At 41.1% G+C, this 16,904-nt stretch overlaps 2 protein-coding genes across 4 annotated transcripts in view; both read left to right on the top strand.

Moving 5' to 3' along the window:
* Positions 1 to 8,723, top strand: part of LOC149420798 (uncharacterized) — a 41,855-nt gene extending 33,132 nt beyond the window's left edge. The window contains exons 24-29 of one of the 3 annotated variants that reach the window (XM_089635550.1): positions 10 to 90; positions 202 to 397; positions 535 to 1,146; positions 2,712 to 2,888; positions 4,818 to 4,917; positions 5,041 to 8,723. In XM_089635550.1, the coding sequence (XP_089491676.1) occupies positions 10 to 90; positions 202 to 397; positions 535 to 1,146; positions 2,712 to 2,888; positions 4,818 to 4,917; positions 5,041 to 8,050 (4,176 nt within the window). In that variant the 3' untranslated portion in view covers positions 8,051 to 8,723. Of the gene's footprint in view, positions 1 to 9; positions 91 to 201; positions 398 to 534; positions 1,147 to 2,699; positions 2,889 to 4,817; positions 4,918 to 5,040 lie in introns of all 3 variants that reach the window. The other 2 variants (XM_089635549.1, XM_089635551.1) reach the window with 2 other exon arrangements.
* A 2,049-nt stretch (positions 8,724 to 10,772) lies between these two features.
* LOC149420797 (uncharacterized protein CG5902) lies at positions 10,773 to 14,771 on the top strand. Its single transcript, XM_089635221.1, has 4 exons — positions 10,773 to 11,037; positions 11,574 to 11,659; positions 12,063 to 12,293; positions 12,915 to 14,771. Exons 1-4 carry the CDS (start codon positions 10,835 to 10,837, stop codon positions 13,064 to 13,066), a joined length of 672 nt encoding a protein of 223 aa, XP_089491347.1. The 5' UTR covers positions 10,773 to 10,834; the 3' UTR covers positions 13,067 to 14,771.
* The last annotated feature ends 2,133 nt before the right edge of the window (positions 14,772 to 16,904 follow it).

The raw sequence follows: 16,904 nt of genomic DNA, 5'->3' as shown, positions 1-16,904 counted from the left end.
TTTTTTTAGATGAGCGATTTGGACCATGATGGAGAATTAGGAGAAGTAACTTCCATTCCTATAAAAGCCGCAGCATTAACACCTTTCCAGGTAAATATATTTTAGTTTATTGCATGGCCGAATGATGATTTTTTAATTCAGTTACAAATACAATTTTTTTGCAATTCAAGACTGAATAATAATTTGAATGTGTTCCTTCAGGTTGAAAGGGAAAAGAAACGACTGGAGAGGGAAGCAAAACTCATAGAAAAAGAAAAGAAAAAGGAAGAGAGAATCAAAAAGAAGGAAGAGAAAGAGCAGGCCAAGGTAATGAAGGCCAAAGAGAGAGAGGACAAGAAACTGGCCAAGATAGCCGACAAAGAACAGAAGAAGCTGAACCGCAAACCTAAAACTCCGGGTAAACTTACTCTTTACTTTTATGTGGCTAATTTTATATGCAAGTCAATTGAAGCATCGCTTGTGTACTGACATACCAACATTCCAAACATGCCATACTTTAAATATATTTATAAATTAACCTTTTCCTTTTTGTAGACTTTGTGGGTGGTCAAGTCATGAACTTGAACATATCTGGTCCCGGGCCAGGGCCGGGCGGGCCTCGTCCTATGCAGTTTGGGCCCGGGGGAATGCCTCCACGGGGCATGATGCCCCAACACCACTCGGGCCTAATGCGCTCGCCCTTCCCCGGGGAGCACATGCGCCCCCCGCACATGGGGCACCCGCGCGGGCCTCCGCCTGACCGCATGCGTGCCATGCCTCCAGAGATGTACAACTACCGGCAACAGATGCCGCCGGGGGGACAGGAAGAAGAAGGAGGTCACCCACCATATATGGGAGGAGGGGAACGTCACCAAGGTCCACCGGGTCATCACTTCATGGGGGATGGTCGGATTCCTCTCGATCATCAAGGCCGGCCTATGATGAGGGGTCCGCCGCACATGGATATGGAAGGCAGGAATGTCCCTGGCCCTCCTGGGGGCAGGCAGCTTCCTCCGGGCTATGTGCTGGACGCTCGTGGAATGCCGGTGCCAGTGGATCACCGCCGGCCTCTCATGAACATGGAGGAGCGCATGAGGAGTCCTGGAGACAGCCCTATCCGCCCGGACATGAGAGACCCGGAACACAGGATAGGAGACATGAGAGAAGGTTTGTTTGAAAGAATCTTTTTCTTTCAATTTATCCACCACTCATTTTTATGTACATTTGCATTTTTGTAATTCACACCATTGCAAAGGCGCATAACATTATTGTCGCTGTGACGCTGTCGCTGTCGCAGTTCTAAACTGCCAACAGGGTTTTACAAACCACATGACTAACAAGTAGTCTGAAGAAGTATACATTGGAAATAATAATTCGTTGTCCAAAATACAAACAAGTGATAAAAATCTCATATTTGGAATTTTTTTAGGAGAGCCAAAATACTTTTTTTGCCGAATTCTTATACATTTTATTACATGTTTCGCTAATGTGGATTTACTTTACCCTATTTGCGAAACATGTACATACATAATAAAATATCTAAGAATCTGGCAAAAAATAAGTTTTTTGACTCCTAAATATTTCCAAATGTGAGATAGATCGGCTTGTGTTGTGGGCGATGAATTGTCCCATGTTTTATTCAAATCCTTTTCACAATAAAGTTAAATATTCAATACCAATACTTTCAACTTGGAAATTAACCCGTCACGTTGAATGCTGTCGGATTTTTCACATCTAACTTTGAGTATACATAATGTCATTTGAATTCCAGTTTCTAGAGTTTTAAGTACACATTACTGGGGTAAGATTCCATTGTGCACACTTCTGCCTGATTCCATACAAAATCAGAATGGCAAAAATAGCTTTGCTGTAAAAAACTGATTTTTGTGAATCGTAGTTTATTCCATTTCATGTTAGTCGTTTGTATTTAAAGGTGTTGTAGCAAACCACAATATGTACCACGTTGTCTATCAATATCATTGTATCATCAACAATAAACGTCATGAAAGTAGTATTCGATATTAATATTGCGCATGTCATGTCCTTATCCACTCTTTCTGCAAGTATTTTGAAACGAATTACGTTGTCATTCATACTAAATGATTTTTACACTGATCAAATATGCAGTTTAAATGATATCAATGTAATGTTAAAAGTTGTCAAACTGTTTTAATTTAAACCCTGGTGAAAGTTGCCAGAATTATTCTGTCACTCTCTAATTAACACCTGTCTCTCTCTTCTCTGGAAGGGGTTTTCATTTTAGTTAGTTTGCTATTTTGCCAGCAGTCAAATACAGTGAAACTCTCTTACAAGATTTTCCTAGGGACCAGGAGGTCTAGCACTGTCAAATCGATAACTTAACAATATCGGATCGACAGGTTTAATTCCAACAATTTTATATAGATTTCCCAAGCATGGTTGTGCTGTCGATAGCCAAACTGATATTGACACAAAATAAATTGATGACGGATTTAGTCAATATCGTATTATATAGGGTTTTATTGATCTACCGTGCCAGATACCCAGTAATGAAAAACTTCTTTTATGTATGTGAGATAATTTAGATGAAAAATCCAAACTTCAGGCTTGAAAACTTTGTAAGCGAGTTTACTGTATAATGATGAAATGAATATAATAGTTAATGAAATTGAGTACATAAGGACATGACATAATAAGCATCTACAATGAGAAGCTGAGAACCCATGTAACTGTAAATGAAGATATGGTCACAGGTATGGAGGGGATGTTGCGCGGGCTGGGCGCCGGGGGAGAGGGGGGCGGTGGAGGCCCGGGGGCCGGGGGGGCCAAGCGCCGGGGCCGGGGGCCGGGCAAGAAGACGTTGGCGCGCCAAGCGGCCGGCCCCGCAGGGGAGAGCCCACCCGCCTCTGCTAACTCCTCCATTTTGGAAGGTAAACCTTGACAAATTTCTCGGAAATTTTCACTAAAAAGTCCTTTCTTTTCTTTAGACAGTTGTGTACATCTTTTTCAAGCCGATTGTATATTGTCCTCCATGCTTAAGTTCCCCTTTGTTGCGGAGAACATTTTCTCCAGTAACTTAAAAACTTGAAGGTTTTTTATTTTTTTGTGTATTTTTTGTATTTCAAAACTACTGTGAATCTGAATTAACCCTAGCAGTCATTAAATCGGATATGAGAGATTGCAAATGATGCAGTGATTTTATCCACATTTATTTAGACTCAAATAAATTCCACTAAATTGTAAGGATGATTAGCCTAATTAATTAATCTAATCTACAAATCAAATCAAATCAAATCAATCAATCTAAAAATCAAATCAAATCAATCAAATCTACAAATTAATCTAAGCTAGTGTATACACCATTTTCGATTGATTATTCGTGAAAAAGTAGCAAAACTTTTTTCATAAGTTCTCAAATAAAAACAGTTGTGATAAATTTCTTATTTTTGTGTTGTTTACAAACCAACCTCGCATTTAAAATCTTAAATAGAACAGCTGACCGAGTCCAGTGTAATCGTAGCTTAACTTTTGTGAGTAATTGCACGTATTCGGATAACAAAATGGCCACCCTCACATTTCAAATCTTAAATCGAACAGCTGACCGAGTGGGAAGAAATGATAATTATAAAGGTGTTTTTATGTGCTTGTATATGGTGGAACAGCACGTACCCGAAGGATTTTAACCATTTTTTTTTTGCATATTTTTAATTTAACTTGTAACTAACTTTAAATTTATAATTATCATTTCTGCTGTTCCACTTGAGATTTGAAATGTGAGGGTAGCCATTTTGTTATCCGAATACGTGAATTACTCACAAAAGTAAAGCTAGATTACACTGGACAATATATTTTTTTAAGGAAATTAGAATTACTGTGTTTAAAAAAAATATATATATTTTTAAAGCATCTCCCAAAGTTTCACTGTATGTGCATGGAATGCGGGTGTATATAACTAGAAAGAATACATAAGAATACATTCAAACATACAAACTAACTTAGTAAATTTTACCGTCAGCATAGATCCATGTAAGTCATATTTGACCTCTTCCTGCGATTTCTCACTTTGGAGTTACTATTGCACAACTATATCCATAGTCAAATGGCATTTGAGTTAACTTATGCGGTGATGGATCACAGAGATGATATAAATATTAATGATTTATGGAAGTCAGGATACCGGTCTGGTGTGGTTGACTACCTACACCTTTGAATACTGACAAATTTTCTACGCTAGTGACAAAATCCAATTATAGCGTCACCACTAAGAAATTGCCTGCAGCGAAATTTTGACCCGCAGTTATCCAACATTGATTTAACCCGTTGACTGTGGGGCAAAAGTTCGGAACTGCGTGAAAATTACCTTGACGAGTTTTGCTCAAATATCAGAATAAAAACTTTTTTTTGTGTGATATTCATATATATTTCATGTTTCTATCGTAAGACGTTTCCCCAGAATAGTTAACTTTACCTATTAAATAAAATCTCCCATTTGGGAAACGCCACGCAGAATCTCACAGATAATTTATTTCAGAGCTGTCAGAGAAGCTAGATTCATCAATTAAAAAGGTATTTCTAAACTGATATTAGCGCAAGCGATTCTGCCCTTGTATTTCATAAAATTCCTTAATGCATAAAGGTTTAAATCGGATAATAATAAAACATGGATTTTAGTAGAATGTTCACCAGTGAACCAAACACAGTTAAAAAAATTTTATTTGAAAATTAACTTTGTTTTTGATTTACCTGGGGCAATCTCTCGGTGGCCACAGTATATGTAGTTGTTTCGTATTTAATTTAGTGTTTTTGCTGTAGCGAATGTTGGTTATAAGCTCAATGTTAATCTGTCCAATGTTCTACAGGAACTCTGGCAGTGGCAGGGGCTCCGCAGCCCTTCCGCCCGGCCACAGAGGCACCCAGCGTCATTACACGCATGCCTCACATGATGCCTCCTCCATATAGGTTTGTTAATACTGAAAATTTGAAATAGCTCCATTTAATATTGTATTTTTAAATTAAAATTGCACAAGATCAAGGGAGTGTTGTTAATTTTAGTTAGTATATATTTAATATTTCATTTTTCAGGGGATCTTCAATGTACGGCAGTGGCTCGATGTATGGCCCTCCCCGCGGCCCCCCGGGCGCTATGTACCGACCCCACCCGCCTCATCCCATGGACCCCTCCCCATCCGGTGGGGGACCCATCTATTATCCCCCACCACCCCCACACCGCTTCCCGCCCCACATGATGCACCACCCGGGCAACAGGAACCCCCAGGAACCACCTATACCTGAAGACAAGCAGAAGAAGGAAATGGATCCCAATATGGAAATAAAAAGTGAACCGGGCTCAGGAATAAACATCAAACGGTCTCTGTCGCCGGAAGGTTTGGATAAGTCACCCGGACCTGACGATGAAGGAAATGAGGATTCTAATACCTCAGCTCCCTCTTCGCCACCTCCCTCTAGACACCCGCAGCTCAAACACACTGAGGGCAAAGGGGAAAGGATGGCACGCGGCCGAATTAACCTCACAGCGGCCTCTCGATACCCCCAGGGACCCTACGCGCCTCAGTATGCTCCCTACCCACCCTACCCCTCCAATGCAGACATGCACTACATGCCCCCTCACATGCATGGGCGCCAGCGTTCCCCCCCGCCACCCCTCCGCCACCACGGCCCTCCACCCTCACACAGTCCCCACGGCCCACCACCCTCTAATAGCCCACACGGGCCGCCTCCGCCGCACAGCCCTCATGGGCCTCCTCACCCCCACGGGCCACATGCTCTCGGGCCCCTTCCCGCCCATGGCACTCCACCACCACCTAACCATGGTCATCAAATGTTGCATGGCCCACCTCCAACTCATGGCACACCTCCTCATGGCAGTCCTCTTATCCATGGCCCACACCCATCACATGGCCCTCCACAATCACATGGCCCACCCCAGTCACATGGTATACTGCAGCCACATGGCCCACCCCAGCCTCATGGCCCATCACAGCCTCATGGCCCACCACAGTCACATGGCCCCCCTCAATCACACGGCCCACCTCAACCACACGGCCCACCTCAATCACACGGCCCCCCACAACCACATGGCCCGCCTCAGTCACATGGCCCGCCTCAATCGCATGGCCCGCCCTCTATTCACGGCCAAGCACATATGTCCATGCACGGGCAACCTGCTCACGGTTCTCCCTCGATGCATGGCCAATCATCAATGCATGGCCCGCCTTCATCCCAACATGGCACCCACTCTATACACGGGCCACCCCCAATGCATAGCCCACAGTCTGCTCATGGCCAGCACCAATCGCACGGACCTGCTTCAGCGCACGGTCCACCATCATTACATGGACCACCTATGCATGGAGGACCCCCCTCACATGGACCACATCCTGCACATGGTCTTCCTCCAACTAATGGTTCTCCTCTCGCGCATGGTCCACCCTCAATGCATGGACCATCACATGGCCCTCCACACGGCCCACCCCATCCGCACGAACAGTCACATGGCCCACCTCACGGCCCGCCACATGGCATTCCACATGGTCCTCCACATGGCCTACCTCACCCGCATGGCCCTCCACACGGTCCACCTTTGATGCACGGTCCTCCGACACATGGCCCCTCAACACATGGTTTACCCCCAACACAAGGCCCTCCAGCAACACATGGACTACCCCTAATACATGGTCCACCTGCATCACATGGTATGCCTCCAACACAGAGTCCACCACAAACCCATGGTCTACCTCATGGCCCCCTATCTACGCAAGGCCCTTCATCGGGACATGGACCACCTACAACACATCCAATACCACCACCAACACATGGTCCGATGTCAATTCACGGACTACCTCCATCACAGGGTCCATCCCAAATGCAAGGCCCGCCACCGATACACAGTGTACCTCAAACGCAGGGGTTGCCCCTAACTCAAGGTCCATCCCAAACACAGGGATTACCACCAACACACGGCCCGCCACCAACACACATCCCATCACCAACACACGGTCCACCACCAACACATGGCCCACCACCAACACACGGACCGCCACCAACACACGGCCCATCACCAACGCACGGCCCACCACCAACGCACGGCCCACCACCAACACACGGCCCACCACCAACACACGGCCCATCACCAACACACGTCCCACCACCAACGCACGGCCCACCACCAACACACGGCCCACCACCAATACACGGCCCGCCATCAATACAAGGTTTACATGCCGCACCTGGTCCCCTGGGACAATCTCAATCTCAAGCTCTGCCACCAACACAGGGGCTCCCTCATAGGCCACAACCATCTCATGGGCCATCTCCAACAATTGGTCTACCTCCATCACACGGGCTGCCACTGATACGTGGCCCGTCTCCACCATCTATCCCATCTCCAGCATGTGGCCCACCTGTATCTCAGGGTGTTCCATCACGTGGCTCACCTTCGTCACAAGGGTCCCCATCGACACAGGGCTCGCCCCCAGCACAAGACTCTCCTCCTCCTGCAGCCACTCCTCCTTCTCCGCAAGGGCCCGTTCCTCTACAGGTTCCTCTTGTACCTCAACGGCCGCCATCTGCACAAGGCTCGCCTCTAACCCCCAGCCCGTTGCCTCCACAAAGGCCGCCTTCTGCTCATGGGCTGACCCCGCCACTAGGTCCCCACGCTTCACAAGGACCACCCATTTCACAAATGCCACCTCTTAACCGCGATAGCCCTCCCAGTGATGGACCATCTCCACCTCGTGTCCCTGTTCCTATTCCTGCAACAGCAGCTCCTCTCCATTCTCACGAGGGATCTCCCCCTTTGCAAGTCCCACCTTCCACACAGAGCCTTCCGGCTAGCCATGGTCTCCCTCCTTCCCACTTACCTCACCCCTCGCATGGTCCCCCGCCTCTACTGGGCCCACCTCCCTTCTCCCCCTTGCTCCCTGTGCCCTGTCCACGCCCCATCCCGCACCCGCTGGCTCCCCTGCCCGTAGGGGATCCACATCCTAGACAACAAACTGAAGAAGAACCGGGAGAGTTTGGAGGCCTAGTGAGCTATTTTTCCAGCCAACATGAGGATGATATCGACTCTTAAATCAATGTGTAAAAATATATTTATATTTTTTTGTAGAATTTTATTTTTACTCTAATCTTAAGGCTTATTCTTATACTCTGTCTATGATTAGTTGGCTCATTTGATATTGTTATATTCAATCACAATGAAATGACGATGACTTTGACAGTTTTCAATAATTATTATTTTCCAGTTTATTGACTAAGGAAAGGTTTTATAGCCAATGTGTACATAAAGATATATATATAATTAATTTGAAACTGGCTGGGACACCAAATCACTAAATATGTGTGTACGAAAATTTAGAAACGACTTAGATAATATATCTATATAGATACTTATATATAAATAATTATATTAACATTTACAATGAATCAGATATTGTATGATTAACTTACGGTATACCAATGTTGGTTCATTTGCCAATATTAATTTAATAAATAACAGATAAATATATATCTTTTTTTAGTGTACGTTGAACAAAATTTTTACTTTTAAGTGACTTATTCTCGTGAAATTATTTATTTTTTCAAATCAAATGTCTATTTGAATTATTTGTATATATATTAATAACTCTTTTGAAAACCATTAAATGGTAGTTTTCACCAGGATATGAAATTATTTTGCTTGTTAATATGAGATTGCAGACTTTAGAAGCCTACGCGTTATACTGACATGAATCTTGCAATAAATCAATAAGTACATAATAAAAATAATTTGTATTATTTTAATAAATTCTTCTCCCCGATTCCTCATATCCCCCACCCTCATACCGCAGAGATTGCAACATTTAGAAAGGGTCTGAATTTAATGATTACACTGGTGAGAGTCTAACCACTAAAATGTTTGGCGGCTTACTCATTTGGACATCATGTTAGCCCAACAGGTTGTGCCACTGTGGTATCATGATGAAATAGAGCCTTTAGAACCAACTACTTATCAACCTTCCTCTTTCACATCTCCTACCCCAACCCAACTTCTTTCAACATCTCGACATACCCGAGATTGGAGAAGCCATTATTCCACTGGTCCCAGGCAGCTGAGATTCTTGTGCTAATAATCGCTGTTAAAATACCAATGAAATTAAACGCCCTGTGAAGATAGATTTGCATAATAAACAACTTGTTACCAACCACAAAGACATTCACAGACCATGCAAGGACGTGCAATGAAATCAAACTATTAAAATAGGACAAATCCAATAAGTGAAACAGTTTACGACGCTGTTCCGTAGGGGTAGGCAGATAGGACGGTCTGCCAAACACTCGTTGCCTCAATCACATTCAAACGTACTTCTGTTATTCTGACTCTTGACATGGCCCGACTCAAGTATCTGATTCCCTTGATCATGCCATATCTTCCTCGGGCGTCCCCAACTACTTCTACCATTCAAATTTGCGCCATATATTCTCCTTACATTCCTTTCTTTCTTTGTTCGCTCTACATGCCCAAACCATTTAAGCGTCCCTTTCTTAATCTTACTCATTACGCTTACAACAGCCTTGCATTCTTTGCGGACTTCTCGCGTGTTCATCCATGGTTTTAGCACACGTATGCCTCAGGGATCTCATTTCTACCGTATTTAATCTAGGGATGAAATATTATAATGTGTTACCAGAAATCCTAAAACTAGACCAATTGATCAATTCAAAATCGATTGTAAGAACCACATTAAATAAATATAATGTAAGTTTTTGTTGTTTGTTTTTGGGGTGTTATGCCGTGTTGCGCTAACTCCTTCTTTAGCCGACGTTTCGGACAGCGTTGCAGTGTCCATCATCGGGGCAGATCCGGTAGATCCGAAGATGTGTAAATTTTGGTTGTCGAGTTTGTGCTTATTTATTTGTGGCCTGGGCCCGTCCAAGTGCGAAATGCCAACGAAAGTGGCGACATCTTGTGGCGAATTCGCCAAAACAAGCACAAACTCGCAACCAAAATTTACACATCTTCGGATCTACCGGATCTGCCCTGATGATGGACACTGCAACGCTGTCCGAAACGTCGGCTAAAGAAGGAGTTAGCGCAACACGGCATAACACCCCAAAAACAAACAACAAAAATGCTTTTGGCCGTGAGAATCTAAAAACTTACAAGTTTTAGTTAGTTTAGTTTTTTAAAAATGGGTATTTTATTTATTTATACTGGGTATTTACAAAAGTTGTTCTCACTCACATAAGAACAATCCAGTTAGTTATGAAAACTTAGTTAATATACAATTAATAGGTGCATAAAATTACATGTACAAATTAATGATGCTGGAATGACTGGCAAATCTTAATTCCCCCTTTGAATCAAAAAAGGACAGAGGATTTTGTTTCACTATTTTGATTTAGACGTCTTGGCTTTTGAAAACTCATCGTTTGTTACCAAGATTGATATATATCTCTTTTAATCCGTTGAGTAAAAAAAAATTTACACTTTTTTTCTAACTACTTCTGTATCAGTTAATAATAATAAATATTTCCATTATATAACATTAATGATGATAAGGATGAAATCCTTCGAATATTTTATGTTCTTTCTACAATTCATTTTAATCTGTAGTCGATTGGAAGGTCCGAAAGTTCGTAACTTTGTATATTTTTTAAGATCCTCGGGAGGGTCCCCAATTTTATTATAATGGTGTGAGTGGTTTATTTATGATAATGGTTCATTGTCTATGAGAAAGAAATCGCATTGTCTATTATTGAAAGCGATGATTCTCAAGGTGGTATTCGTTTTAACTTTCAGTTTTCTCGTGTTGCTTAACATTGTCAGTTGAGAGTAGTTGTGAAGTTGAGAGTTGTGATAGAAAGGAAAATAGCCATGGCTTCGAGCTGTTGTGGAACAAAGAAACAAAAATTAAATAATATTCACGGCCTTACCAATGGGGTAGATAAGACCATGAATGGTGTTCAACATGAGCTCGTGGCCATCTCGGATATGTGCTATTTTTGTTTCGACGTGTTGTACTGTCAACTTCACAGTATGGATCCACCTCAAACACCAAACTTTACCAACGATGCATAGTAAGCAACTTTCTTTGTTTTCTCTATCAATAATTTATCACACTTAAAAAGTTTTCAGTTATAAACTTGAAAACAACACCCTTGTATCCAGTTTTTGACAGTCACGACCTAACCGCATTATATTTAAAAAATGCGATCATTTCTAACTTGAAGGTATACAGTTTTTGTGAATTTCGAAATAATTTTAACATTTACTCTGAATGAGAAATATGTGTTTTAAAGTTTTTCAATAGATCTTTTAGATTTTTTTGCTTTTGCAAAAGTCGATCGTGCCAAAAACACTTCAGAATTAGATATCTGTGTTTATAATAATATTGTCATTTCGATGCATGAACCTTGAGGTACTCTTCAATGATAACATAAGAATAATATCGTTGCATTATATTAAATATTTATTTTAAAATTTGTGCTATGTGATGGGTTCATTAGTGTTGAAATGAAATATAAACCTAAGTCAATAAAAGAGCTTTTCCGAAATAGGTAATAAAATGTTGTTTATATGAAACTTTCTTCTCACAATGTCTTTGTGTTTGTAGCCCTTTGTTTGTGACTTGGAAGATTGGAAAAGAACACAAGTTGCGGGGATGCATCGGTACATTTAACCCCATGCATTTGCATTCAGGTAAATTACATCAATTCATCAAAAGGAAACTTTTCGTAAATGTCATTAACCCCTACGACCCCTGCTGGCCGGACCTTTGATAAGCAAAAGATCTGGTATATTTGCTTTGTGACCATTTTATTGTAAAAGTCATAAAGCGGCTAAAAGTAAACAGTCCCTTTTGTCCGGAAAATAATGCACTTCAAATGTACTTATCTTGTTAGTTAGTCTACAGTTTCATTTATTGTGCTAGTGGACAAAGTCTAAAGAGTTAATACACATTAAAAGCTTTACACTTTTCCGTGATAGTTGTGAACTATAAAATTGCCGTAGAATTTATTATTTCTGTTAAAATCTTAGAATTCCCTTGGCTAATGACCAAATGTGTGAATTCCCCTCGCTAATGACCTCGATGTGTTTCCAGGTTTGCGTGAATATGCAATCACAAGCGCTTTGAAAGATTCCCGTTTCCCTCCAATAATTAGGGATGAGGTGCCGAGGCTGACTGTCTCCGTGTCCATCCTGCAGCATTTCGAGGATGCGGAGCACTACCTGGACTGGCAGATCGGAGTTCACGGTATCCGCATCGAGTTCCTCAGTGAGAAGGGAAACCGACGAACCGCAACTTATCTACCTCAAGTCGCCACGGAGCAGGGTTAGCACACTCACACTTCTTTGTAACTATCAACATAATGAAATCTAAAATACAAACTTGCAATTAATCAGTATTAGTGCCACTCCAACACTTGTGTGGCAGTCATAGACATGAAAAACCATAGACATGCCAATAAGGGTGAGGGGCAGAGTGGTGGCGTAGGCGTCACCCTTTCAATGACAATAAATGAATCCAACAGTTTTCAGGCAACTCGCATTGTATTATCTCTTTTAAGACTTACTAAAAATCTGCTTACAAATTACTAGTCCCTTTTACAATGGCGCGCAAATTATTAGTATGTAGCAATTTTAGTTATCAACTTAGTTAGTAATCAACTTTATTGCAAATCCGCAAAAACATTAAATATTTTGTTACTGTATTAAGTTACAAAGTTTTAGAAATGTGTTTAATTTACTTACCACAATAACAACATGTGCACGTTGATAAATATATTTAGGGTTGTCATACAAAGCTCCTATCATAAAAATAATACAATCATCTCTTTTAATTTATGTTGATTATTTCACTGTTATGTGTTATTGCATGTCTACGGTTTCTTATGTCTATGGTGGCAGTTGATTTTGCAAATGATGACATTGTAAACATACTGCTTCATTTTAGGTTGGGACCAAATACAGACAATAGATTCTCTGCTCCGCAAAGGCGGCTTCAAGGCCCACATCACGTCGGACGTGCGTAGTAGCATCAAGCTGACGCGCTACCAGTCCGAGGAAATCACGGCCACATACCAGGATTACTTGCAGCGCTGCTAGCAACACGCCCTGCCCCGGCGCGTCCACCCTCCCCACCCCCCGCGCAGGGAACAGCCTTTCTCTCGACAATACCAATCCTGCCATTTCCAGCCTGCGGGAAACCTCCCTCAGTATGGTACTAATCCTGTGTGGGGTTTCCCCCCCTCCTACCCCAATTACAAGTACCCCTTAGGGGGCTCAGGACTGGTCAAAAACTCCCCATTGTCCTACAGCACCCCTGCCATGGGGACTCGCCCCGGCGGCCCTTGTCCGCCTCCCGTGAGGAGCAGTGCGCCGCTTCTCGTCCGAGAGTCATTCCCTGGGGGTGTCTGCGGGGCCCTACGCTAGCCCCTCTACAGTGTTACGTCTGAATGTTGTATCGTGTGAAGTAAATCAACTATATAAATCTTATTATATAATTATATTGTACTGTTAGATATAATGATGCCCTGTCCGTCGATGGGCTAATGTTTAGGATGATTGTGATAATCTCTGGAATAAAAGCAATCTGTTTCTGGATGGAGAGTTGAGCTTCTGTAACTCGGATGATAAAGTGGGAGTGGCCGTAGGTTTTTGTTGTATTTAGATATATTTTTGATTATAATCTTTACTAAATCTTGAGAAATGGAAGTTCAGCTTTATTTGTTTGATTGTTTCTTGAGTGACTGTTGGGAAACTGAGAATCTCTAGAGCAGTGGGTGCAGAGTGTATGCAGAGATTTGCTAGGATTGGTTGGCAGAATAACATTAAGTAGCAGCTGAAGTGGCCACTTTGTGTTCATGTTTGGGTGGCAAAACACAGCAGCTGCGGGGAGGAAGCGGAACAGACTTGCCGCTGTGACAGAGAATGCGACTGAACTGTTGACTAAAAGTATAATTTCCAGAGTTTTGGTGAAGCAAAGCAGAATATTAAGCTCGGTACTCGCGCATGTCTATGCTCGGTACACACAATTGGTCGAACATGCTCAACGTCGTGTACCCACGCCGATTGCGAATTAAATGCAGCGTCTCGAAAAATGGATGAAGAATTATTATTGTTTTTCACGGGAATTATAATGCATTATGTTTCATTAAAATATGAAAAAGTACATAAAGCCCGATATTGATGACTTTAAAATGTTACCTTATTGATATTTAATATATTATATTATGGATGCATCTTGTTTATACAAGAAGACAGTAAGAAAAGCAATAACTATCAACAGTGTTTGACCATAGAAACACCAACACACTGTTAACACTGTCAGCTGTCAACCATTCCTGATTAGGATGGCCTAATACATTGGCTTGTTGGTTATAAGGTAAATCCGTTCTGCAAAGCTGTGCGCGGGTACGTGGCTTTATAATATTATTTGATCTCTTATATTATCCAATGTGCAATGTCTTGTGGATTGTCATCACTACAAAGAAATCAATTCACTTCCAACTGAAAGTTAAGTAGCGCGCTCAATTATTGAACTTAATAAGTCATTTAATTATACATAATCTGAATTTTCCGTAATAACAATAGTTGCTGATATTTTTTAACTATAAATAAAGATAATTATTACAAGTTAGTTATGAAGCTCGTTTGTCAATCGATTGTTTTTACTAATTTTATTATTATTCATGGATATGCTAATGGTTATACCTTTATACTTAACATACATTTATTATAAGCTTTCTGAGAACACATTTGCTTTGTCGGATTTTGTGTATTTATCTGTTAAAGCATGACAAATACATCTTGACAGAAAACGCCTCTTTTATTTCCTAAACCACTTCCCCACCATTATACTTTTAACGTTTGCATTGGAAATTTTCTCAAAAATATCTTCTTTTTTAGAAACACTCTTAAGGCATACATAGTAATGCAAAATCATGTGTTTTTGGTTTGAAAATTTGGTCGCCTAGAAATGTTTCAGATGCTTTAATTAAATACTGCGAGTAGAATACATCTTGGCCTTTGAAATAATCGAGTATTTTTTAGACAAGTCTTTTTATAAGCCCAGAAAAAAATAATGTAAAGGCCTATGAAAACTGCTTTAAAGTTCAAAATCTCCTTATGAACCACAGACATAGGAATTAATAGACGAGAAGATAATGGCGAGGGGTAAAATCAACTGTTGAAGAACGAAGGGGGTTAAACTGACTGTGATTCGTCAATAAATCAATCTGACAGTAAATAGGCATCTCGCATTATAATATCACCATTTAGTTCTTGAAAGTAAAATCTGCTTTTGAATGAATAGACATTTTTACATGGGAGCGCAAATTACTCGCCACGTTATGAACTAATTTTCGAAGTCCAAATTCGGCAAAGTAAATTTCTTCTGTTTGCAGAGTCGTAGTTATATTTAGTTAAGACACTTACAAATGTTTCATAATTTACTTACCCCAGTAAACAACGATGAGCACACTTGAGAATCGCTACATTGTGATGTGATAGTATATGTTTCTAAAACTGATCCATATAATACGGTGTGAATAAGCTTAAAATAAAGTAAAATAATGCTTACTTATGGAATGTAATACGACAATTGGGTTTATTCTCTTTTTCACATCTATTTTTACAAGTTTTCATATCACAAGTCAACATTTTGCCGTGTTATTTCGTAAAATGAACCGATGATGCCTCGACCATAGTTCGCACAAGAATGATGACGTCACGTTTTCAAATTTCACTTGAGGCCATACGCGAGCCCAGCCGGCTCCAATAGAACCGGTATGGGGAGTGGGGATAATACGCTATTAATCACTTAGGGCAGGTCTACTAATATTCATATGTCTATGTTATGAACCCATTTTCGGTTATGATTTTATTGTATAATGTGGCAAATTAAGTTATTTATAAAATGATTGAAAAGAAATTAAATATTTATGCCTGAACATCCACAAAATAAATATAAAAGGCACTTATTGACCATGTTTTTTTCTTGCATAAATCAAAACAGGCAGATGGTGTTAAGCGGGAATTTAAACCTTATCGCCATCTACGTAAGGGTTGTTATTGATAGCGGTTCAATTTAAAATATTACACGACGTGCATCGCCTTAAGGGTGGCCAATAAATAGATAATTCACACTAGAAGTGATTTATTAACCCTAGATAACTAAACTATTTTCATTGTAACTACACATTCGTCGAGTGGACTACGCAATAAAACACTAAAAATAAATCAAATATATTTAATTAAGATAGGAACTTTTTACACGGCACAAAAGTAAGGTTTATAATGAACAAATTAATATCAAAATATCAGTCTACACAGTGACCACACATGTCAACATTATGTGGACCACAAATAGCCTTTCTACATCTGGTGCAACGGTGTTTGGTCATCCTCCGGGCCTAGGATGGACACAGGTGGCAAATTTTACGCACATTTGACGTAGATGGAACCGGAGCTTCTATTGTAGAAGATTCGCCGACATTCACAATAAATATATGAATGCACGTACCTTAAAAATAAAAATTGTTGTTATAACTAAACTTTCGTCCAGCGGACGACAAGATGGTCATAGGGCACGTCCTAGTATGCGTGTGGCCGCAATCGCGTAACGTGCTGCTCTGTTTACTCAAATTAGGAAGGTAATGAAAGAGTCAAGGTCGGGGAGCGGGGGGAAGTAGGTGATTTCGAATTTCGCCAAGTAGCGCGTCGTCGCCTCAACTAGCGATTAGTTATCTAGGGTTAATCTTTGAAATGCCGAGCTCCTGTGAACTAACACCTCTGTAGTGTGCCGAGGTTAAAATCCCACAAACGGAAAGTATTGTTTTATTATCATATGGGTACGCGTATAGATAAAACAATTTAAAACTTGTGAAATTATTTTAAAAACTTGAAGATGGTCGTGATAGGCTGAAACCGGTAACGGTCAAAA

Source organism: Hesperophylax consimilis, chromosome 9, assembly GCF_061612785.1.
Source record: "Hesperophylax consimilis isolate HC1 chromosome 9, BYU_Hcon_1.0, whole genome shotgun sequence".
In the NCBI taxonomy this organism is placed as follows: Eukaryota; Metazoa; Arthropoda; class Insecta; order Trichoptera; family Limnephilidae; genus Hesperophylax; species Hesperophylax consimilis.
Note: the sequence above shows the minus strand (reverse complement) of the source record. Positions and strands in the feature narration are given on the sequence as shown.